This window comes from Saccopteryx leptura, chromosome 2 (genome assembly GCF_036850995.1).
Source record: "Saccopteryx leptura isolate mSacLep1 chromosome 2, mSacLep1_pri_phased_curated, whole genome shotgun sequence".
NCBI classification, from domain to species: Eukaryota; Metazoa; Chordata; class Mammalia; order Chiroptera; family Emballonuridae; genus Saccopteryx; species Saccopteryx leptura.
In genome coordinates this window covers 38,172,424-38,198,508 of record NC_089504.1, presented here as the reverse complement: position 1 = coordinate 38,198,508, position 26,085 = coordinate 38,172,424, and the positions used below count along the sequence as shown (strand labels likewise).

General features: G+C 41.7%; 1 protein-coding gene and 1 pseudogene across 10 annotated transcripts in view; one reads left to right on the top strand and one right to left on the bottom strand.

The window, feature by feature from the left end:
• Positions 1–26,085, top strand: part of UNC13B (unc-13 homolog B) — a 296,554-nt gene that overhangs the window by 69,324 nt on the left and 201,145 nt on the right. For all 10 annotated transcript variants that reach the window (XM_066367732.1, XM_066367730.1, XM_066367733.1 and 7 more), the window contains exons 2-4: positions 15,579–15,608; positions 18,604–18,703; positions 25,550–25,667. In XM_066367732.1, coding sequence (XP_066223829.1) covers positions 15,579–15,608; positions 18,604–18,703; positions 25,550–25,667 — 248 coding nt within the window. The remainder of the gene's footprint in view (positions 1–15,578; positions 15,609–18,603; positions 18,704–25,549; positions 25,668–26,085) is intronic.
• Positions 11,903–12,903, bottom strand: LOC136392974 (DNA repair protein RAD51 homolog 1 pseudogene; annotated as a pseudogene).

The window sequence follows — 26,085 nt, the reverse complement described above, 5'->3', positions numbered from 1 at the left end:
TGCAATGACAGTACCTGAATTTTGAATTGTAGGCTCCATTGATGGTCAAGAACACCTGACACCACCACCAACGTATTCAAAAGCACAATGAGCTATACAGCCATACTGAGTAGTATAGCCAACAAGTCAAAAGGTTTTTCTTGGCCCTGGTGGGTTGGCTCAGCAGAAGAGCGTCGGCCTGGCGTATGGAAATCCGGGGTTCAATTCCCGGTCAGGGCACACATGAGAGGCACCCATCTACTCCACCCTCCCCCCTCTCCTTCCTCTCTATCTTTCTCTTCCCCTCCTGCAGCCAAGGATCCATTGGAGCAAAGTTGACCCTGGGCTCTGAAGATGGTTCCTTCACCTCTGCCTCAGGTGCTAGAATGGCTCTGGCTGCAGCGGTGCAACACTCCAGATGGGCAGAGCACCGCCCCCTAGCGGGCATGCCGGGTGGATCCCAGTTGGGTGCGTTTGGGAGTCTGACTGCCTCCCCGCTTCTAATTTCGGAAAAATACCAAAAAAATGGTTTTCCCCAAAACACCACGAAGCATAGTTTTGTGTAGACTCTGTCACTGTTGTCCATAGATCCGTTCTACAATACATTCAATTTTTAGAGTAGTTGTAGGGTTTCCAAGAATCTAATGTATATGTCTCAAAGCATATATGAGTGATTTATGGTTTTAGGATTCCTCTACCTCCAAAGAACCCCGGAAGACTCTCACTCAGGACTCAGGTGGGCCTTTCTCACCTGGGTCCGCAGAAGTCCCTGAATTCTTTGTTCTAGATACAAAACCGTTATCAGATATGTGCTTTGAAAATATTTTTCTCCCATTCTCTGGTTATATTTTCACATTCTTTTTTTTTTTTTCTTTTTTTTTTCTTGTTAAGCTGGAAACGGGGAGAGACAGTCAGACAGACTCCCGCATGCGCCCGACTGGGATCCACCTGGCACGCCCACCAGGGGCGATGCTCTGCCCACCAGGGGGCGATGCTCTGCCCCTCTGGGGCGTCGCTCTGCCGAGACCAGAGCCACTCTAGCGCCTGGGGCAGAGGCCAAGGAGCCATCCCCCAGCGCCCGGGTCATCTTTGCTCCAATGGAGCCTTGGCTGCTGGACGGGAAGAGAGAGACAGAGAGGAAGGAGGGGGGCGGGGTGGAGAAGCAAATGGGCGCTTCTCCTATGTGCCCTGGCCGGGAATCGAACCCGGGTCCCCTGCACGCCAGGCCGATGCTCTACCGCTGAGCCAACCGGCCAGGGCCATATTTTCACATTCTTAAGAGTGTCCTTTGATGTGAAAAAAAATTTAAGTTTTGATGAAATCCAGTTTATCTATTTTTTATTTTGTTGCTAATGCTTTAGGTGTTAAATGCAAGAAACCACTGACTAATATAAGGCTACCAATATTTATATCTATGTTGTTTTCTAACAGTTTTTATACTTTTAGGTCTTTTAGTTAGGTCTTTGATCTATTTTAAGTTAACTTTTATATATGATGTGAGGTTTTTGGTTTCCTTTTATGGAACAGACTTATACAAAGTGTATTAAATATTTTTATTTGGCAATACATCCTGGATATCTCTACCAGTTGATAGAGCTCTGTGTACTTTTTAAAGTCTGGGGATAAAATAAGGTGTTAACTTTCCAATTTACAAAGGTCCCATTTACCTATGAGGCCGCCTGCAGTCACCCCTGCCTGCTGTTTATTGCTTCAGAGTCTGTTCAAAGCAAAACTGTAGACCAATTGCTTTCAGTATTAGTAGTAGTATTTAAAGTTTAAAGTAATGATAGCTGAAGCTGTCTTTACTACTTTCTAGGTTTAAGTATACAAAATTCAGAATAAGTTTGTGAAACTAGGCTACAAAGACTTCTGAAGATTTTATTTTTCAAGTAACATCAGTGCAATTTGATTTTTTTCTTCAAGTGAATTTTCATGCTATTGCTCTTATTGAAATCTGATGCCAGCCGTTAAAACATTGTAATTTATAAAAATAATAATTAATTTTAAAATGGAAACTGAGGCCCTGGTTGGGGTGAGCATTGTTCTGATATGCCAAGTTTGCAAGTTCAATCCCCAGTCAGGGCACACACAAGAATCAACAAATGTTGATTCTTGATGTTTCTCTCTCTCTCTCCCTTTCTCTCAATTAAAAAAATGAGAACTGGCCCTGGCTGGTTGGCTCAGCGGTAGAGCGTCAGCCTGGCGTGCGGAGGACCCGGGTTCGATTCCCGGCCAGGGCACACGGGGGAGGCGCCCATTTGCTTCTCCACCCCTCCGCCGCGCCTTCCTCTCTGTCTCTCTCTTCCCCTCCCGCAGCCAAGGCTCCATTGGAGCAGGGATGGCCCGGGCGCTGGGGATGGCTCTGTGGCCTCTGCCTCAGGTGCTGGAGTGGCTCTGGTCTCAACATGGCGACGCCCAGGATGGGCGGAGCATCGCCCCCTGGTGGGCAGAGCATCGCCCCATGGTGGGCGTGCCGGGTGGATCCCGGTCGGTCGCATGCGGGAGTCTGTCTGACTGTCTCTCCCTGTTTCCAGCTTCAGAGGAAAAAAAAAAAAATGAGAACTGAGGCCCTGACTAGATAGCTCAGTTAGTTAGATCATCATCCCAATACACCAAGGTTGCAGGTTTGATTCCTGGTTAGGGTACATACAACGGTCACCTAATGAATGCATAAATAAGTTGAACAACAAATTGATGTTTCTCTCTTTCTTCCTTTCTTTTTCTCCCCCTCTTGCTCTCTCTCCCCCTTCCTCTCTTTAAAACCAATCAACAAATAAATTTAAAGATGGAAACTGGAATGAATACTTTACTTACATTTCAATGTCCTTTCTCACCAATTCTCTTATCTCCCCTTCACATTTTACACAGAATCTGGATAAACAAATCAATACTTTCTAGAACATATGTAATTTTCATTTTCTCTCTAAAATCACTGAAGCCCGAGGGCCCACACATGAATAGGGTCAGAGCCAAGTCTAAAATCAAGACCTTCTGGATCTTAGTTTTCTGCTTTCCCCAAATGACTGCAATGACTTTCCAGCATTAGCAGCTACTATTTTTGTTACACTATGATAGGATTAATGTAATATTTCAAGAGTTATCATTGAAATGTTGGAAAACACTCAAATTAGTTGTTTGTATCTTCATAATGGCAAAAACTTGAAAAAAGATGTTCCTCTGCCTATGATTTTTCTCAAGAGCCTCTGTTTATTATTCTAAGGACTAGAAAAGACCCTGAATTAGTAATGATTCTACCTGGTTTCAAAGAGGTTTATCAGGTCCTCTAATAACATTTTGCTCAATATTGTTTTGTTATAATGTTGATGAGATGACATAAGAACTCAACTCTTGTTTATGTCAAGTAACCAATGTTAAAATTGGTTTTGCTGGCCCTGGCTAGTTGACTCAGTGGTAGAGCATCTGCTATGCATATGGATGTCCTGGGTTCGATTCCTGGTGAGGGCACCCAAGAGAAGCGACCCTCTGCTTTTCTACTCATCCCCCTTCCCTCCCTCCCTCCCTCTCTCTCTCTCTCTCTCTCTCTCTCCCCCTACCCCTTATCCCCCCTCCCACAGCCATAGCTTGATTGGCTCCAGTGCATCAGCCAGGCACTGAGGATGGCTCCATGGCCTCCATCTCAGGCACTAAAAATTGCTGAGTTGTAGAGCAACGGAGCAACACCCTAGATGGGCAGAGCATCACCCCATAGGGGGCTTGCGGGTAGGATCCCCGTTGAGATGCATATGGGAGTCTGTCTCTCTGCTTAATTAAAAAAAAAAAAAAGATTTTGTTGTATATTGTACCGTTGCTTGCTTTATGGTCCCAGAGCCTATCAAGTTAAGTGAGAGAACTCACTGTACTTGTTGAGAGAACACTCTTTTATAATAGAGCAAATAAGCCTAAGGTTAATCAGTAAAAGCAGACTCTTGCAGATATAGATATAAGAGCAACAACATTGGTAACTTTAGGAAAAAGCAATTTTATTAGCAGATGATCGTAACCTGCATGGATTTCCCCTTGATATGTATGGTATTTTGTGGATGAATGTGCATTTTTTTTTTTCGGAGAGAGGTCTGTAGCTTTTGTTGAATTATCAAAAGAGTCAGGAATTTTAAAAAGGCTAAGAATTTACCATAATACAGTAACAGTAGGAAAGATATACTGGTGCAGTTTCAGCCAGGAGTAGGTGATGTTAAAAAAGAAGAGGTCAGCTATTGCCTAGGAAGAACTGAAAACTGAAACAAAATGTATGTTTCACTTGTGGACTTTCCTGGCATACTCTTTCTTTCCTTACAAAGATTTTATGCATTGATTTCTAGAGAGAGCAGGTGGGGAGAGCAGGAAGCATCAACTCATAGTTTCTTTTCCTATGTGCCCTGACTGTGCAAGTCCTTGGGTTTTGAACCAGCAATCTCAGTGCTCCAGAGTGACACTTTATCCTCTGTGCCATCACAGGTCAGGCTTTCTCCCCCATTTTGCTGTCTTTCCAAAGGAGAAGATTTAGAAAGATTTATTCTTGAAGAAATTAAATAAGAAGAGCTCTGTATTTAGGGTGGTACAATTCCCTTGTTTTAACCTTGACTAGCCCTAAGTACCTCATAGTCAAATTTAGAGATTTTGCAGGCCTAATGGGCTTTACTTTTTATTGGGCTGAAATACAGCTGTATCTTTTTTTCATGCTGTTTTTTCTGCCTCTTCTCTTTGCTTATCTATATTTTACCCATGTCTTAGTTCCAGTTTTATTTCTATGTGAGGAAGTCTTCTTGTGACTTCTTGTGAGTGAGTCTTATTATCCCAGCCTCACTCATCTCTTTCTCTGTGGCACATCTTTACCTCAACATTTCATTTTGGTTTCTGGGCTCACAGTGATTTATGTGATTAGCTGTTTGCTCTGTGTGCTTGTGTTCTTTTTTTCCTCTTTTCTTCTTTAGGGTAAGGGCTATGTTTTTTCTTTCTTTCTCCTCCTCTTGCTTCTGTTGCAGCATTCTGGTGAAATGAAAAGAACTAGATTTAGGGTCAGAAGACATGATTTTTTTTCTAGCTCCATTGATGTTGCCAACTGATTGTTAATCTGACCCAGTCAGAGAACCTCTCTGAGCTTGAATTTTTTCTTTTTTTGGTTAAATTGAGATTAAAATGGAAATAGACATATATATAACCTTAACAACATTGACAGGAATGGTCCATTGTGGTACTCGTAACCCTGCAGGATGCATACTGTTGTTCTGGAATCCCCACTTCTCTGCAGCTTTCTCTAACCAACCCTGCATCTCTGTTTCACTCCCTCAAGACTCAAGTTGGGAGCATGTGACTGCTGCACCTAGGTCTCCTGTGTCTGGCTTTTGCAATGGGTTGTAGGGTCTTGCTTCCCATCTCTTTCATGATTCCTTTAGAAGAGAAAGGGTGTTTTGATACTAGTGAGTCCAAAGGACAAATAACCATCTCATTCATTCAGTTCAGTTTTTTGGCACTTTCTTTCTTGCTTAATACCATTTAATAGATATTTGTTTTATTTTGTAATTTTCTAATGGCATGATGTTGAACATCATTTCATATGCTTAGTTGCCATCTGTATATCTTCTTTGGTGAGATGTCTGTTAAGGCCTTTTGCCCATTTTAAAATCAGGTTGTGTGTTTTCTTACTGGTGAATTTTAAGAGTTCTTTGTAGCCTGACCAGGCGGTGGCGCAGTGGATAGAGCGTCGGACTGGGATGCGGAAGGACCCAGGTTCGAGACCCCGAGGTTGCCAGCTTGAGCGCGGGCTCATCTGGCTTGAGCAAAAAGCTCACCGGCTTGGACCCAAGGTTGTTGGCTCCAGCAAGGGGTTACTCGGTCTGCTGAAGGCCCCCGGTCAAGGCACATATGAGAAAGCAATCAATGAACAACTAAGGTGTTGCAACGAAAAACTGATGATTGATGCTTCTCATCTCTCTCCATTCCTGTCTGTCTGTTCCTATCTATCCCTCTCTCTAATTCTCTCTCTGTCCCTGTAAAAAAAAAAAAGAAAAAAGAGTTCTTTGTATATTTTGGATAACAGTCCTTTATCAGATGTGTCTCTTACAAATATCTTCTCTCAGTCTTTGGCTTGTCTTCTCATTCTTTTGACATGGTATTCCAAAGAGCAGAAGTTTTTTAATTTTTTAAAGTCTTTATTTATTGATTTCAGCGAGATAGGAAGGAGAGAGAAAGAGACAGGAACATCAAGTTGTTCCTGTATGTGCCCTGACCAAGGATCTAACTGGCAACCTCTGCACTTTTGGACGATGCTCCAACCAACTGAGCTATCTGGCCAGGGCAGCAAAAATTTTAATTTTAATGAAGTCCAGCTAATCAGTTATTTCTTTCACAGATTATGCCTTTGGTATTGTTATATCTAAAAGGTCATCACCGGCCCTGGCCAGTTGGCTCAGCAGTGGAGCATTGGCCCGGCATGCGGAAGGTCCCAGGTTCAATCCCCGGCCAGGGCACACAGGAGAAGCACCCATCAGCTTCTCCACCCTTCCCCTTCTCTTTCCTCTCTATCTCTCTCTTCCCCTCCTGCAGCCAAGGCTCCACTGTAGCAAAGTTGGCTTGGGAGCTGAGGACGGCTCCGTGGCCTCCACCTCAGGTGCTAGAATGGCTCTGGCCGCAATGGAGCAATGCCCCAGATGGGCAGAGCATCGCCCCCTGGTGGGCATGCCGGATGGATTCTGGTTGGGCACATGCGGGAGTCTGACTGCCTCCCCGCTTCTAACTTTGGAAAAATACAAAAAATAATTAAAAAAAAAAATAAAAGGTCATCACCACACTCAAGGTCATCTAGGTTTTCTCCTATGTTAAATTCGGTTTTGCCTGACCAGGCGGTGGCGCAGTGGATAGAGCATTGGACTGGGATGTGGAGGACCCAGGTTTGAGACCCCGAGGTCGCCAGCTTGAGAACGGGCTTATCTGGTTTGAGCAAAGCTCACCAGCTTGGACCCAAGGTCTCTGGCTCGAGCAAGGGGTTACTCGGTCTACTGAAGGCCCACGGTCAAGGCACATATGAGAAAGCAATCAATGAACAACTAAGATGTCACAATGAAAAACTGATGATTGATGCTTCTCATCTCTCTCCATTCCTGTCTGTCTGTCCCTATCTATCCCTCTCTCTGACTCTCTCTGTCTCTGTAAAAAAAAAAAAAAAATTCGGTTTTATAGTTTTGCATTTTGTTTTTAGGTCTATGATCCATATTGAGTTAATTTTTATGAAAATCTGTGTCTGGATTCATTATTTTATGTATAGATGTCCATTTGTTCCAGTGTTGTTTGTTGAAAAGACTATAGTTGCTCCATTGCATTGCCTTTTCTCCTTTGTCAAAGGTCAGTTGAATGTGTTTATGTGGGTCTATTTCTCGGCTGTCAGTTCTGTTTCATTGATCTATTTGTTTATTCCAGGAGTAGTCAACCTTTTTATACCTACCGCCCACTTTTGTATCTCTGTTAGTAGTAAAATTTTCTATCTGCCCACTGGTTCCACAGTAATGGTGATTTATAAAGTAGGGAAGTAACTTTACTTTATAAAATTTATAAAGCAGAGTTATAGTAAGTTAAAGCATATAATAATAATTACTTACCAAGTACTTGATGTCAAATTTTCACTGTTTGGCAGAATAAATCTTTATAAAACAACTTACTATAGTTAAATCTATCTTTTTATTTATACTTTGGTTGCTCCGTTACCACCCACCATGAAAGCTGGAACGCCCACTAGTGGGTGGTAGGGACCAGGTTGACTACCACTGGTCTATTCTTTCATTAATACCATATTGTTTTTATTATTATTATTATTATTTGCATGTGTGCACATGAGAGAGGGACAGAGAGACAGATAGGAAGGGAGAGACATGAGAAGCATCAGCTCATAGTTGCAGTACCTTAGTTGTTCGTTGATTGCTTTCTTATATGTGATTTAACTGGGGGGCTTCAGCAGAGCCAGTGACCTTGGGCTCAAGCCAGCAATGGTGGGGTCATGTCTATGATCTAGAGACATATTAAGGTCAGTTGAGGCCCAGGGCGCAGGAGAAAATATTGGGCCCCTTAAAAAAAAGAGAGGGAAAATAAAAATACATGTTAACCATATTTTTAAATAAATAAAAAACATTATGTACTATTAATGTTAAAATTGCTCATATGAAACCAAACTTGATGTCATTAGGAAAAAGTATAAAGTTGGGGTTTTATAGGGCCCTTCAGAAGTTGGGGCCCAGGGCGCATACCTAGCGCGCCCACTGTTAAATCCACCTCTGCCATGATCCCACTCTCAAGCCGTCAACCCCATGTTCAAGCTAGTGAGCCTGTGCTTAAGTCAGATGAGCCCGCGCTCATGCTGGTGACCTTGGGGTTTTGAACCTGGGTCCTCAGTGTCTCAGGCTGATGCTCTATCCACTGATCCACCACCTCATCAGGCTGATTATTACTAGTTTTATGGTGAGTCTTGAAGTCAGGTAGTGTCAGTCTTCCAACTTTGTTCTCCTTTAATTTTGAGTTGGCTCTTCTTGATCTTTTGACTCTCCATATAAACTTTAGATTTGATTTGTTCATATTCACAAAATAACATGCTGAGGTTTTGATTAGGATTGCATTAATCTATAGGTCAAATTGGGAAGAACTGGTATCTTGACAATATTGAGTGTTCCTATCCATGAACATGGAATATCTGTTTAGCTCTTTTTTGATATCTTTCATCATAGTTTTGTAGTTTTCCTCATAGAGTGTTAGATTTATACCTAAGTATTTCATTTTGGGGAGGTACTAAATTAAATGGTAATATGTTTTTCAAATTTCATTTGCTTATTGCTGGTATATAGGAAAGTGATTGACTTTTGTACCCTAAACTTGTATCTTGCAACCATGCTATAATTGCTTAGTCATTGCAGGAGGTTTTTTTTTTTTTTTTTTTTTTTTTTTACAGAGGCAGAGATAGACAGGGACAGACAGACAGGAATGGAGAGAGATGAGAAGCATCAATCATTAGTTTTTCGTTGCGCGTTGTGACTTCTTAGTTGTTCATTAATTGCTTTCTCATATGTGCCTTGACTGCGGGCCTTCAGCAGACCGAGTAACCTCTTGCTGGAGCCAGCGACCTTGGGTCCAAGCTGGTGAGCTTTTTGCTCAAGCCAGATGAGCCCGTGCTCAAGCTGGCGACCTCGGGGTCTCGAACCTGGGTCCTTCCGCATCCCAGTCCGATGCTGTATCCACTGCACCACCACCTGGTCAGGCCATTGCAGGAGTTTTTGATTGACTTTCTTGGATTTTCTAGAGGTCATGTCATCTGCTCAACATATATGATTATGTCATCTGCACCAATAAAAGTTTTTAAAAAGAAAAAAGTATAGAAAATAACATATTGTTTACTTATGTACTACCACTTAGATTTTACATATATTAATATTATGTCCCATTAGTACAGATTTTAAAAATGTATTATGATAAAGTTGAAGCCCTTTTCTCCCAATATATAATCAATTGCATGGATTGTGTGTATAGTTTTTCCTTTCCTGATTTTTATTCTAAATATATGTCTAAAGATTTTAAATATTTTAATCTAAAGTAGGTGTCTATCTTTCCATCCATTTATCCATTTTACATTTATTCCTTTATATTTTCTTCTGAAAAGTCTAAAGCTTTGCTTGTCACATTTAGATAATTTAACATATAATCAATTTTCTAATCTTTTGCTATTATAAATATGCTTCAATTCATTAGCTGATGTATACTTCTTTTTGCACCTGTGGAATCTATATGTATTCCTAGATATGGGATTGAGGGAAGGAGGTTTTTTTCTTTAGTTGTATTAAGGTGTAATTTACATATGATAATAATAGTCATCAATTTTCAATATAGTTTTTGAATTTTGACCAATAAATGTAGCCATGTCAACATCACCACAATTGAGAAAGAATAAGTCTATCACCCCTAAAAGTTTCCTTATGTTTTTTTTGGTACTTCTGTACTTTCTATTATGGTTTTGCTTTTCCTAGCACACCATGTAAATGGAATCACACAATTCATAGTCTTGTGTCTAGCTTCTTTCACTAAACAAAATTTTCTTCTTAGATTCATTTTTGTTGTTTGTATCAGTAATTCTTTTCTTTGTATTGCTGAGTTGTATTTCCTTGTACAAATATGCCACAGTTTGTGTGTCCATTTACCAGTTGATAAGACATTTGAGTTCGTTTTAGGTTTTGGCTATTATGAACTTTATCTGCAACTATTTGTATGGATGTAAGTTTTCATATATCTGGGCTAAATACTTAGAATGCTGATTGCTTGAACATGACTGTATAACTTTTTTTGTGTGTGACAGAGACAGAGTCAAAGAGAGGGACAGATAGGGACAGACAGACAGACAGGAAGGGAGAGAGATGAGAAGCACCAATTCTTCATTGCGGCACCTTAGTTGTTTATTGATTGCTTTCTCATATGTGCCTTGACTGGGGGGCTACAGCAGACCGAGTGATCCCTTGCTCAAGCTGGTGAGCCTTGCTCACACCAGATGAGCCCGTGCTCAAGCTGGCGACCTCGGGGTTTCGAACCTGGGTCCTTCAAGTCTCAGTCTGACGCTCTATCCTGCCACTGCCTGGTCAGGCTGTATGTTTAACTTTTGTAAGAAACTGCCAAGCTCCTTCCCAAAGTGGTTGTACCATTTTGCATTCTCACCAGCAGTGTCAGAGTTCTAATTGCTCCCACATCCTAACACTTGTCAGATTTTTAAATTTTAAATCTAGTGGGTATATAGTAGTATCTTATGGTTTTAATGAACATTTCCCTGATAACTAATGATATTGAGCATCTTTTGTCCAATTTTAAAAGTAGGTTCTTTGTTTTTTTAATATTGAGTTTTGGGATTTCTTCATACAGTCTTTTTTTTTTTTTTTGTTTTTTTTTGCCATGGTATATCCATCTTGTAGTAGTCTATTAGCTGGAAGAACAGTATACTCAATCATCTTAATGTAGGACTTCCCTTTAAAATTTTCAGTTTTAAAGCAATAGAGACTGATCACCCCTACCCAATGTCAAAGAGATATAAATGCCCTATCTTGAAATAGTTTTTACCAGAATAAATCCTGTAAACAGCAGTCACTACAAATAACTACTTTATTCACAATCCCACAGTGAATCTACTTACTTAAGCCTCTGAAATGCTTAAAATTCCAGACTTGTATTGAGTTGCTTTTAGCAGTAAAAAACAAAAACAGGACAAAAATAAAAAAAACCCAAGCAAGTAGATGGTAAAAGACTGGTAGCCCAGCAGGTCTGCTCAGTACTTCTTAATTAAAAACAAATTCTTACATAAGATAATTCAGGCATTTAAACTTAAAAACCTCTGTCTGATTGACAGAGGAAAAGAATCTGTGAGGGGACCCATTCCCTTTGCCACATAGCTCAGACTTTTTTTTCAATGTTATTCAGACAGTGAGAGAAGAGTCAATCCTTCCCAGCTTTAGTTCTCTTGGAGACACAAGATTGTACAGCTGTTAGTCCCGAGTCACTCAAGACACTATGTCAAAGGTATTCCATATACCACCCTTCTCCCCTAAAACCAAAGAATTCACATAGCAATTAAAACACTCTCTAGGTGGGCGTGCCGGGTGGATCCCGGTCGGGCGCTTGCGGGAGTCTGTCTGACTGCCTCCCCGTTTCCAGCTTCAGAAAAATACAAAAAAACAAAGAACAAAACAAAACAAAAAAAAAAACACTCTCTAGAGAAGGAATAAACATTTCCGATCAATTTGTAACTACTGACCTGTTTTCTGTTTACATCACCAGAAAAGCTGATACAATAGTTGTTTTTCTGGAAGCCTTTTTTTTGGCAGTCACAACATGAAGAGGCCTCCAAAGAACCCCACGGAGCAGTCTTCTCCATTAGGCCTGAAGCACTTAGATTTATCAAAAAACCAATGGTTCAGTCTTTGGCATCTCCCACTCCATCTGCATTGATAGCAAACAGAGGTAGCTTCAGCTTCAGGAAGACAGGGTGGGTCATAGATTTTGCAGATTTTGGTTTCCCCTCTTCCTTTTCTCAGATACAGTGTGGTTGAGGCATGAGCAATGTTACTTCCTCCAATTGGTTCTTTAGAATCTGCAGCAAATGTGGAGCTACCACCTGGTTGATGGTTACCACTTTAATACCAACCTCATCAGCAAGTAGCAGAAGCATCCGCAGAAACCTGGCCAAATGCATCTGCCTGGCTGAAAGTTCATCTCGACCAGAATAGTCTGTTCTGTAGATGGCAGTGGCACTGTCTACAATTAGTAGTGCCTTAACTGAACTTTACCGTCATACCTGATGCTTGATAAAGTAACTGGGTTTGATGGTTGGTGTTGAACCCATGAGCATATGCTACATTATTGACATCACTGTCAGAGAAGCCCTATCTCTCAGCCACTGCTAGCAGCCATTCTGGTCTAAAGGTACCCTCTGTGTCAATGTACATGGCCTTTCCTTCACCTACACCTTGGTCATTGGGAAGCTGGCATTTTACATAGAATGTATGACGGATCTGGGTCTTCCCAGTTTGGAATTCTCCAAACATCTCTGTGATGGATCCAGTCTCAATTCCTCCTTGAAATAGTTTGTTGAGTTTTTTAGAGCCAGCTGTAATCAGTATGATCTCTGATCAACTTTGTTGGAACTAATTTGCAGTGGTGAAACCCATTGGAACTAATTTAGCTACCTCAGTCAGAATTTTATCAGCTTTGACTTCACTAATTCCCTTAATATTTATTAGCTCCTTTAGTGCAAAGACAACAGCCTCCACAGTATAGAGTCCAGCTTCTTCTAATTTTTTCACAACATTGGCATTTAAGCCACATTGCTGTAGTCATGAAATAGGTTGTGGGACAAAGCTCTCTTCCTCCCCTGAAGTTATCTGCATTTGCTTCAGACTGTATCTGCATAGCCATTCATTATTCAGTGTTTGATACTGGGCCTGCAGTGCTACTCACCCTGGTGGGCTACACACGCAGATCTCTGTCTACTGACCCAGCACATACTTGACTCTGGACGCACTCCAGACACCCTTGCTTACACCCCAGTTCTCTACTCCCTTGCTCCGACCTTCTGCACACAACCCAAGCAAATTTCAGTTTCTGACTACACACCTTGGGAAATGCCTTAGCTCCCCTCAGTGCTCAGTTTTCAGCTGTAGATTGCTTTCCTTATTGTCTTTTATCAGTCTTATCAGATATGCTTTGCAAATATTTCTTCCCAGTCTGTGGCTTGCCTTTTTAACAGTGCCTTTTGAGGAACACTTTTTTTTTCTTTTTAGACTTAAGGCTTTTTGTATCTAATTTAAGAAGTCATTGCCTAAAGTCACTAACATTTTCTTCTATGTTTTCTTCTAGATGTTTTTTAGTTTTAGCTCTTACATTTAGTTTTAGTCATGATTCATTTTAAGTTTTACATATGTTGTGAGGTAATATATTTTACATATTATATATATTTCTATTTTATTCCATTGATCTATGTTTATTTGTATGCTAGAGCCAGTTTTGATTACTATAACTTTACAGTAAGTCTTGAATTAAATGAAATTAGTGAAAAATAATTGGGAAGAGGAATTGACATGAGACTACAAAGGGCATTCCCATGGGAGACATATTTTGATTCAATAAGAAGAAATAGCTTTTAGCACTAAGTGCTGCCTGAAATGAAGAGGACCTTGTGAAAGGTTCTGAATCACCCATCTTTTGGAAATACTAAGCAGAAGTTGGATGTAAACTAAGGTGAAGCTTTCAGTTATAATGCATGACAAGGAGAATGGCAGATCTCTACCCTCAAATATCTTTTTAGGCATTATGTATTGGGATTTCCTTTTGTCCCCCCCCCCCCCCCCCCCCCCCCCACTCCTTGGCACATAGTTCTAATCTTCATTGATAGAAATATTTGGTGCTTTCTGGTATTTAGCAGTTTCCTTCATGTGTAGTCTTTGACCTTTCCTAGGATTGCCATGTTTTAGTCCCTAATGTGGCATTTTTTTTCTTGTGCAGTTCTCCACTAATGTTTTGGAAATGAAGCTCTTGGACAGGAGGTCCTCTTGATCAGCTTATTCCCAGAAAGAAGTTACTTCTTATTTTTCTTGAAACCTATTATCTAGATCTCACCTGTTAGGTTCTTCTTTGGGCATGAATGGATGGAGGAAATTTCTGTGATAGGTTTTAATATTTATTATTATTATTTATTATTTTTGTGACAGAGAGAGAGAAGGACAGATGGGGACAGACAGACAGGAAGGGAGAGAGATGAGAAGCATCAGTTCTTTGTTGCAGCACCTTAGTTGTTTATTGATTGCTTTTTCATCTGTGCTGTGATGGGGGGGGACTACAGCAGACCGAGTGAGTGACTACTCGCTCAAGCCACCAACCTTGGGCTCAAGCTGGTGAGCCTTGCTCAAACCAGATGAGCCTGTGCTCAAGCCCTCGACCTTAGGGTTTTGAACCTGGATCCTCTGTGTCCCAGTCTGAGGCTCTATCCACTGCGCCACCACCTGGTCAGGCTATGATAGGTTTTAAATAAGGACATATGTGACAACCCTTAAAAAGATAAATGAATTGAAATTGGTTCTTGCCATAGAGGTAAGTTAGTTCCCTCTACTTCCTTGTCAGGAGGCTGTAAGATACAGTTCTGTGTTGAGTATGAGATGACATTGATTAACTTTTATTTATTTATTTATTTTTACAGAGACGGAGAGAGTCAGAGAGGGATAGATAGGGACAGACAGACAGGAATGGAGAGAGATGAGAAGCATCAATCATCAGTTTTTCATTGTGACACCTTAGTTGTTCATTGATTGCTTTTTCATATGTGCCTTGACCGTGGGCCTTCAGCAGACTGAGTAACCCCTTGCTCGAGTCAGCGACCTTGGGTTCAAGCTGGTGAGCTTTGCTCAAACCAGATGAGCCCGCGCTCAAGCTGGTGACCTCGGGTTCTTGAACCTGGGTCCTCCGCATCTCAGTCCAACGCTCTATCCACTGTGCCACCGCCTGGTCAGGCGAGATTGATTAACTTTTAACTCTTTGCCTTTAAGCTTTGATCAGAAGTCCTAGCTTCTCAAGATTGAGACTTAAAAGTCTACAGTATTCCTAACTCTTGCCTGACCGGTGGTAGTGCAGTGTATAGAGTGTTGACCCGGGATGCTGAATCTCGGCCTCAAAACCCTGAGGTTGCTGGCTTGACTGTGGACTCATCTGGCTTGAGTGCAGACTCACCAGCTTGAGCTGCGGGGTAGCCAGCTTGAGCGTGGGATCATCGACACGATCCCATGGTCACTGGCTTGAAGGCCAAGGTTGCTGGTTTGAGCCCAAGGTTGCTGGCTTAAGCAAGGGGCCACGGGCTCTGCTGGAGTCTCCCAGTCAAGGCACATATGAGAAGCAATCAATGAACAACTAACATGCCACAACTACAAGCTGATGCTTCTCATCTCCCTCCTTGTTTCCCTCTCCCTCTTCCTTCCTCCCCCTTGCTAAAATAAAATAAAAAATCTATACTTAACTCTAACCTTGGCCTAGTAGGTATGCAGAATGTGTTGGTTCAATAATTTGTGAAAATATTTCATGATGCTTTTTTTTCCCTCTTGCAGTTAAAAGAGCCAAATTCCAGGGTTCACCAGGTAAGACCAGACTTTAATTATTGTGTCCTTTCATACTTGATGTGATTTAAAAGCAATCTTTTAAAAAATTGATTTTATTAAGTTAATTAAATCCACTAAACTCATTAAATTATTAATTAAAAAGTCAGTATGGGGAGATATTGGTAAAGGGGATATAAAATTTCAGATATGTAAGATGAGTAATTTCTGGAGATCTAATGTACAACAATATATGTATAGTAAACAAGTATTGTATACTTATGATTTTCTAAGAGGGTCAATCTTATGTGTTCTCAGCACACATACACCCTCCCTCAAAATGGAACTATATGAGGTGATAATGAATATGTTAATTTGCATGATTGTGGTGATTATTTTACAATGTATACATATATGAAATCATCAGGTTGTATACCTTAAAATATGCATTCTTAAATTGTAAATTATACCCCAGGAAAGCTGGGGAAAAAGATATTGCTGTTGTAAAACATTAAAGAAGCCTGGCCCTGATTTATGGCTTAGTGGAAAAGTGTCTTCCTGGCACGTTGAGATTGCTGGTTCAGTTTCCCCCTGGTCAGGGCACACATGAGAAGTAATCAATGAATGCACAACTAAATGAAACAATGAGTTGATGCTGTTCTTGAGTGGTGTCTGCCCTTGGTCTAATCAGCCATGGTGGGATATAGAGAGTGGAATAAAAAATCATATGATATGAGAAGTATCAACTCATAATTGCTTCACTTCAGTTATTTACTGCTTACTCGTCATATGTGCCTTGACTGGGCAAGGTCAGGGCTTCAAATCAGTGACCTCAGCATCCAGGTCAATGCTTTATCCACTGCACCAGTGCAGGCCAGGCAAAATTACATAATTTTTAGTGATAGTTCTTTTTTTTTTTACAGAGACAGAGAGAGAGGCAGAGAGAGGGATACATAGGGACAGACAGACAAGAACGGCGAGAGATGAGAAGCATCAATCATCAGTTTTTCGTTGCATGTTGCGACACCTTAGTTGTTCATTGATTGCTTTCTCATAGGTGCCTTGACCGTGGGCTTTCAGCAGACTGAGTAACTCCTTGCTCGAACCAGCGATCTTGGGTTCAAACTGGTGAGCTTTGCTCAAACCAGATGAGCCTGCGCTTAATCTGGCAACCTCGGGGTCTCGAACCTGGGTCCTCTGCATCCCAGTCCGAGGCTCTATTCAGTGCACCACTGACCACCTGGTCAGGCAATTTTTAGTGATATTTAAGAGAAAGATTTACCTTCTGCTAGAAGTGCATGGCAGGGCCCATTTTCTCACTTTTCTAACAATAAGTAATCATTTAAAGCAATCTTTCCAGTTTGATGAGTCAAAAAAATTGTTCATTTTTATTTTACAAAATTATGATTAATTTGTTACATATAAAAGTGAACTTGCAATTCAGTGCCCCTCATCGTGGCTGATGTTAGAGTGGTAGAGTAAATATAGAATGTGCTGCGTTAAGTAGTAGGTCAGATCTCTGAGATTTGAGTTCCAGGTCACCTATCCTTGTTTAGTACTCAACTTACACTGTCAGGTTAGAGAATTTGCTTTTCCCAACTCTGTGATATCATTTCTGATAACTGAATAGATCAAGCTTGAAATTCATGTCTTTTATGAGGGTTTATCCTGAATTCTTATCTCTTTGTTTGTTTCCCTCCCTCCCTCCCTCCCTCCCTCCCTTCTTTCTTTCTTTCTTCTTTCCCCTTCTCCCCCCCCCCCTTTTTTTACTTTTTTTTTGGTGTGTGTATTTTTCTGAAGCTGGAAACGGGGAGAGACAGTCAGACAGACTCCCGCATGCGCCCGACCGGGATCCACCTGGCACGCCCACCAGGGGCGGACGCTCTGCCCACCAGGGGGCGATGCTCTGCCCCTCCAGGGCGTTGCTCTGCCGTGACCAGAGCCACTCTAGCGCCTGGGGCAGAGGCCAAGGAGCCATCCCCAGCGCCCGGGCCATCTTTGCTCCAATGGAGCCTTGCCTGCGGGAGGGGAAGAGAGAGACAGAGAGGAAGGAGGGGGGGTGGAGAAGCAAATGGGCGCTTCTCCTATGTGCCCCGGCCGGGAATCGAACCCGGGTCCCCCGCACGCCAGGCCGACGCTCTACCGCTGAGCCAACTGGCCAGGGCCCCCCCCCCCCTTTTTAAGTGAGAGGAAGGGAGATAGTGAGACAGACTCCTGCATGAGCCCCAACCAGGACCCACCCAGCAACCCCAGTCTAGGGCTGATGCTTGAATCAACTGAGCTATTTTTAGTGCCCAGGGTTGACCCTCGAACCAAATGAGCCACTAGTTGTGGGAGGCGAAGAGGGAGAGAAGGGGAAGAGGGAGGGGAAGAGAAGCAGATTGTTGCTTCTCCTGTGTGCCCTGACCAGGAATCAATATGGGTGGGTGTCCATAGGCTGGGCTGATGCTCTATCCACTGAGCCAAATGGCCAGAGCCTCTTATCCCTTTCAACAGCTGGAGTTAATTAAGCCTTTTCCCTTCTGTAATCCTTGATCACTTTTTTTCTTTCTTTCTCCTTCTCTCTTTTTCTTTTGATATTTAAAGTTACATATCTTTCCTACCAGATAAGTTATATTAGTTTTCTTTTTCAAATTGCATGTGGGCTATAAAATCAATTTAGTTGGTTATGATTAACATTTTAATAGATCAAATAAAATAGAATCGGTAATACCAGTGTATCACATCCTGTATTTTATGAATCTTTTGTTTTAGTTTATATGTGTATATGTGTGTCTCCTGGGTCAAACATATTTCTTAAATTTGCAAAATACTGTTATAGATTATGCTTTTGAAGGTAGTATGTGTTTTATATATTTTTTGCAACTCTTCGATGCTTTAGAAGTATGCTACTTTGAACAATGTTTATTTTCATTTTTTTTCTTCTACATATAATGCTTTAATTTGGATCTTATTTAATTCCAAAGACATTGTGAGATTGGTAACAATCCGAGCACTAAGTATTACATTTTCATTTTCATTTTGCATTTTTCCAAAGATAAATTCAACACATATGTGACCCTGAAAGTGCAGAATGTGAAGAGCACAACTGTAGCAGTTCGTGGTGATCAGCCTTCTTGGGAACAAGATTTTATGTTGTAAGTACTTTGCAGCAGCAGCATACCTACACTATTTGATGTTTTCTTAAGGTAATCACATTGGATTAAATGATTATAGGCCCAGGATTTTGTGTTTGTCTAAGATTTATAAAATGTCATATTTTAAAACATTTTAATGTATTAGCATATGTTAAGCATTCTTTTGACAACTACCGAGTTACAGAATTGTTTATTCTTTTTTGGTGTTTTTATAAGTTCCTTATAAATTTTGGATATTAATCCCCTTATCAGATGTATCATTGGTAATTATGTTCTCCTGTTCGGTGGGTTGTCTTTTTATTTGCTGATGTTTTCCTTTGCTGTGCAAAAACTTTTTAGTTTGCTATAGTCCCATTTGTTTATTTTTTCTTCTGTTTCCCTTTGCCAAAGGAGTTATATCAGAAAAAACTATTGCTACGAGAAATGTTCGAGATTTTACTGCTTATGTTTTTGCTTCTAGAAGTTTTATGGTTTTGAGTCTAATATTTAAGTCTGTAATCCATTTTGAGTTTATTCTTGTGTATGGTGTAGATACAGGCGTCCCCAAACTACGGCCCGTGGGCCGCATGCAGCCCCCTAAGGCCATTTATCCGGGCCCCCGCTGCACTTCCGGAAGGGGCACCTCTTTCATTGGTGGTCAGTGAGAGGAGCACTGTATGTGGCTGCTCTCCAGCGGTCTGAGGGACAGTGAACTGGCCCCCTGTGTAAAAAGTTTGGGGACCCCTGGCTGTAGAAGGTGGTCTAATTTCAACTTTTTTTTTTTTTTTTTTTTTTTTTTTTTTTTTTTTTTTTTTTTTTTTTTTTATTTATTTTTATTTTCATTTTTCTGAAGCTGGAAACAGGGAGAGACAGTCAGACAGACTCCCGCATGCGCCCGACCGGGATCCACCCGGCACGCCCACCATGGGGCGGCGCTCTGCCCACCAGGGGGCGATGCTCTGCCCATCCTGGGCGTCGCCATATTGGGACCAGAGCCACTCTAGCGCCTGGGGCAGAGGCCGAGGAGCCATCCCCAGCGCCCGGGCCATCTTTGCTCCAATGGAGCCTTGGCTGCGGGAGGGGAAGAGAGAGACAGAGAGGAAAGCGCGGCGGAGGGGTGGAGAAGCAAATGGGCGCTTCTCCTGTGTGCCCTGGCCGGGAATCGAACCCGGGTCCTCCGCACGAATTTCAACTTTTTTAATGTACTATTTATTGAATGGCATGTTCTTATTATTGCATGTTCTTGCCTCCTTTATCAAATATTAATTGATCATAAGGTATGGGTTTATTTCTAGGCTCTTTATTCTGTTCTGTTAATCTATATGTCTGTTTTTATGCCAGTATCATGCTGTTTTGATTACTATGGCCTTGTAGTATAGTTTGAGAGTAGAGCCTGGCCAGGTGGGGGCACAGTGGATAGAGTGTCGGACAGGGTTATGGAGGACCCAGGTTCGAAACCTCGAGGTTGCCAGCCTGGGCGTGGGCTTATCTGATTTGAGCAAGGCTCACCAGCTTGAGCCCAGGATCGCTGGTTTGAGCAAGGGGTCACTTGGTCTGCTGTAGCCCCCCTGGTCAAAGCACATATGGGAAAGCAATCAATGAACAATGAAGGTGCTGCAGTGGGGAGTTGGTGCTTCACATCTTTCTCCCTTCCTGTCTTTCTGTCTCTCTCTGTTCCTTTCTCTGTCTCTCTCTGTCTCTGTCACTAAAAAAAAAAAAAAGAAAAGAAAAAGAGTAGGTAGCGTGATTTCTCCAACTTTGTTCTTTCTCAAGCCTGCTGTGTTTATTTGGGGTCTTCTGTGGTTCCATATAAGTTTTGGAATATTTGAGTTCTGTGAAATATGCCATTGGTATTTTGATAGGAATTGTGTTGAATCTATAGATTACTTTGGGTAGTATGGGTATATTAATGATGTTAATTCTTCCTATCCATGAGCATGGTATGTGCTTCCACTTATTTGTATGTTCTTCAGTTTCTTTCTTTCTTTCTTTTTTCTTTTTTTGGTGTGTGTATGACAGACAGAGAGTCAGCGAGAGGGACAGACAGACAGGAAGGGAGAGAGATGAGAAGCATCAATTTTTTGTTGCCGCTCCTTAGTTGTTCATTGATTGCATTGATTGCTTTCTCATATGTGCCTTGACAGAGGAGCTACAGCAGAGCGAGTGACCCCTTGCTCAAACCAGCAACCTTGGGCTCAAGCCAGCGACCTTGTGCTTCAAGCCATCAACCTTTGGGCTCAAGCCAGTGACCATGGTGCCATGTCTATGATCCCATGCTCAAGCCAGTGACCCCATACTCAAGCTGGTGAGCCAGCGCTCAAGCCAGCGACCTTGGGGTTTCAAACTTGGGTCCTCTGCTTCCCAGTGTGATGCTCTAACCATTGTGCCATCGCCTGGTCAGGCTGTTCTTCAGTTTCTTATAATTTTCCAAGGAAAGGTCTTTTATATCCTTGGTTGAATTTAATCCTAGGATGGCCCTGGCCGGTTGGCTCGGTGGTAGAGCGTCGGCCTGGCGTGCAAGGGGTCCCGGGTTCGATTCCCGGCCAGGGCACACAGGAGAAGCGCCCATCTGCTTCTCCACCCCTCCACCCCTCCCCCTCTCCTTCCTCTCTGTCTCTCTCTTCCCCTCCCGCGGCGAGGCTCCCTTGGAGCAAGGATGGCCCGGCGCTGGGATGGCTCCTTGGCCTCTGCCCCAGGCGCTAGAGTGGCTCTGGTCGCAACAGAGCGACCCCCCAGAGGGGCAGAGCATTGCCCCCTGGTGGGCAGAGTGTCGCCCCCTGGTGGGCGTGCTGGGTGGATCCCGGTCGGGTGCATGCGGGAGTCTGTCTGACTGTCTCTCCCCGTTTCCAGCTTCGGAAAAATACAAAAAAAAAAAAATTAATCCTAGGTATTTAATTCTTTTTGATGCATTTGGGAATGGAATTATTTTCTTAGTTTCCTTTTCTGATTATTCATTATTGGTGTATAAAAATGCAACTGAGGCCCTGGTCGGTAGCTCAGTGGATAGAGCGTTGGCCCAGTTGATTGCTCTATATTTTATTTGTAATTCCAGTTTGGTACTGGTAAGAGGTGAGTGTAACATCCACCTACTCCACTGCCATCTTTGATCCCTGTTTTATTTATTTATTTAAAATACTTTATTCATTGTTAGGAAGGAGAGAGAGTGAAAGAGAGAAGGGGTGCGGGGAGGAACAGGAAGCATCAACTCCCATATGTGCAAGCCCAGGGTTTCAAACTGGTGACCTCAGCATTCCTGGTTGACACTTTATTCACTGTGCCACCACAGGTCAGGCCACTTGTTTCTTTCATTACACATGTAATGTGCAATGTCAGTTCTAAACAGTTTATTCAAGTCTCTTCCTGTACCACTATGTTAGCTATAACACAGTTCTGACTACTGTGTAAACCTAGCAATCCTACTTTCTTCCAAATTCCTGTTGACTGTAATAATCATGTAGAATTATAACTGTTCCCAGCAAGTGAAACATAGTGATAGTTTGCAGCCTTTCATCAGTATTGCTAGCTTTATTCTTGAATGTTTATTTTCTAATTTTTTACAGCACTATCCCTTTCAACCCTGTTATGGTGTGTGAATTTTTTTTCCTGTTTCCCACCTTGAGATTCTATGTTAATTTTTCCCTCTTCCTTTTTACACATGGGTTTTATTAGCTACTTTCTCTACCTTTCTGCTCCTATTCCTTATCCTCTTACTTTGTCCTTTTGTCATTGACAAGTCCATTGCTGGTCTCATGTCTCCCTTTCTCCTTTTCTTTAGATTAGATAATGTGGCATTATCTAATGTTTATTTTGGTATTTTCCACTATTCTTCTTTAATATTTCTATATCTTATTTCCAGGAGTAGATTGTTTATTTCTTAAGGGCAAAGAAGGCATGTTCACTTATTATTGTAAATTTGCCCGGCATGGAATCTTGTATGCACATATGTACATAGAATGTTGACTGAATTAATCAATAGAAGAAACTTCCCCAGAGCTCTGGGAATGAGGCATAAAAAGAGTTCTCAGACTTCTCTTAGTTGGGCCTGCTAAGAAAACATAAATGAGAAGAGAGGCTCATAGAAGATATCCTCATTGTTTAAATCTTACTCCCCAGAGTTCCCTGAAAAACAGATTTTCTTTCTTATTTTCCCAGATTAAACTGTTAAAGACCTTTGCTATTTATTTTAGCCATGGGTTTGAGATGTTATTTAGGAGTTGCCTTGTGATTATTATGTATGTATCCCCAAGTAGTTTTTATTTTCCAGATTCAGTGGGTTGTTACATATATTTTCTAAGGCTAATTGATTAATCAGACTGTGTGGAACTGTGTGACAGAGCGCTTAGTTTTCCCTACTGTGAACACTCTAATTTTGTGGCTGGTTTGTTACCTGCTTTGTAACTTTGCATAGCTCTCCAAATAGCTTGGAAGTTTTTAGAGATAGGAACTGGGTCCTATATTGTGTGTCTTCCCCAAAGTGCCAGGCCATATGTATGTGCTCAGGAAACATTAAGTAAATGAACAAATGAGCTCATTATTACATTCTATGTTCTATTGTATTTATGTAAAAGGAGAAAATGTCCTTTGTTTCATTCATTTTCAACATACTTGATGTGAATTCTATGGATGTAATACAACATCCCAAACTTGTCAAATTGAGAACATTTATCTTAATAATAGTACAACAGGGAAGCCAAGCTTTTTTTTTTTTTCAAGCTTTTCTCTAAAGTATTAACTTGAAACTACATGTGGTAAACAGCTGTTGTCTTCCTGACAATAATACCTTTCTGCCTTTTATGCTGGAATAGGCCTTTCCTCATCTTTCTTGCATTTCCTCTCAAATAAGCTTGTGTTTCAGTAAGAGCTTTCTAGAGAATTTTTTTTTTATTTTTTTTTTTTTTTTTATTTTTTTTTTTTTTCATTTTTCTGAAGCTGGAAACGGGGCTAGACAGTCAGACAGACTCCCGCATGCGCCCGACCGGGATCCACCCGGCACGCCCACCAGGGGCGGTGCTCTGCCCCCCAGGGGGCGATGCTCTGCCCATCCTGGGCGTCGCCATATTGCGACCAGAGCCATTCTAGCGCCTGAGGCAGAGGCCACAGAGCCATGCCCAGCGCCCGGGCCATCTTTGCTCCAATGGAGCCTTGGCTGCGGGAGGGGAAGAGAGAGACAGAGAGGAAAGCGCGGCGGAGGGGTGGAGAAGCAAACGGGCGCTTCTCCTATGTGCCCTGGCCGGGAATCGAACCCGGGTCCTCCGCACGCTAGGCCGACGCTCTACCGCTGAGCCAACCGGCCAGGGCGAGAATTTTTTTAGCGTTAACGTGTTTGCTTGTTTCATCTTAAGATTATAATTAAGTTTGAGTTAGCTCTTCCAAGTTGATATTCCACCAATACATGACATTGCTTTTGCTTAGTGTTTATCTGGTTCCTTCCAGAATGATTTCTTTTCAAAATTTTCCTAGCTATTATTACAGGAACACCATTGTTTGTCATTATCCTATTATAATCATTTTTTAAAATAAGTGACAGTGCCGCCTGACCAGGCGGTGGCGCAGTGGATAGAGCGTTGGACTGGGATGCCGAGGACCCAGGTTTGAGACCCTGAGGTCACCAGCTTGAGTGTGGGTTCATCTGGTATGAGCAAGGCTCACCAGCTTGGACTCTAGGTCGCTGGCTTGAGCAAGGGGTTACTCGGTCTGCTGTAGCCCCATGGTCAAGGCACATATGAGAAAGTAATCAATGAACAACTAAGGTGTCGCAACAAAAAACTGATGATTGATGCTTCTCATCTCTCTCCGTTCCTGTCTGTCTGTCCCTATCTATCCCTCTCTCTGGCTCTCTGTCTCTGTAAAAAAAAAAAAAAATCAAAATAAGTGACAGTGCCTACTTTAACTGATAATGACTAATGCAGTGGTAGTCAGCCTGGTCCCTACCACCCACTAATGGGCATTCCAGCTTTCATGGTGGGCGGTAGCGGAGCAACCAAAGTATAAATAAAAAGATAGATTTAACTATAGTAAGTTGTTTTATAAAGATTTATTCTGCCAAACAGCGAAAATCTGACATAAAGTACTTGGTAAGTAATTATTATTATATGCTTTAATTTGCTGTAACTCTGCTTTATAATTTTTATAAAGTAAAATTACTTTCCTACTTTATAAATCACCATTACTGTGGAACCGGTGGCCGGTTAGAAAATTTTACTACTAAAAGAGATACAAAAGTGGGTGGTAGGTATAAAAAGGTTGACTACCCGTGGACTAAAGGATTCTCCAGGGGCTGCATGGTGTGAACTGGCACACTCTAGTGTCCCTCATCTGTTTCTGACCACATGTTTCCATCAAATTTAGATGTTCTCAGGGATCTATTTACTTCTGCTTAGACTTCTCTTCATAAATCTTGTGAAGAAGCCTTGCCTTTTTCTAAAAGTTTCCTGTATACAGTCCATAGGTATAAGTTGTGGGCTGTGTTAGTGTTAACAATACAACATAAAAGACTATTAAAAAAAACCCCAAAAAACCCATAAAAGATTATTGTGTAAAGGTAGAGAGGATAGGCAGGCAGCCCTATGGTAATGCCCACATTGCTTGACTTCAGTTTTTTTTAATGAAACTGCCTTAATCTAACCATGATTGTAGCTCCAAAGGAGAAGGATACAGACCAACAAAGGCATTTTTTTAATAGATACCTTATATAGGTTTCTAGGAACCTGAAAAATGATAGCAGCAGCATTCTGGGGCATTTTGATTTTTTCTGATGACAGCATCCCAGTGATAAAGTATTCAAGATTTAGCAGAATAAGAGATGTAGTATAGCTGGTTCTTTCACATTGTCTGGCTTTCTTTAAAGGAGTTTCTTCTTTCCTTCAGTGAGATTAGTCGCCTGGACCTGGGTCTAAGTGTGGAGGTATGGAACAAAGGACTGATCTGGGACACCATGGTGGGGACCGTGTGGATTGCACTGAAGACTATTCGACAGTCGGATGAGGTCAGTCCTTGCACTGCCCACTTGTAGGTATGGTCTAACCCAGTGGGAGTCAACCTGGTCCCTATTGCCCACTAGTGTGTGTTCCAGCTTTCATGGTGGGTGGTAGCAGAGCAACCAAAGTATAAATAAAAAGATAGATTTAACTATAGTAAGTTGTTTTATAAAGTCTTATTCTGCCAAACAGCGAAAATCTGACATAAAGTACTTGGTAAGTAATTATTATTATATGCTTTAATTTGCTGTAACTCTGCTTTATAAATTTTATAAAGTAAAGTTACTTCCCTACTTTATAAATCACTATTACTGTGGAACTGGTGGGCGGTTAGAAAATTTTACTACTAACAGAGATACAAAAGTGGGTGGTAGGTATAAAAAGGTTGACTACCCCTGGTCTAACCCTTGCTTCTCCCCACTCTAG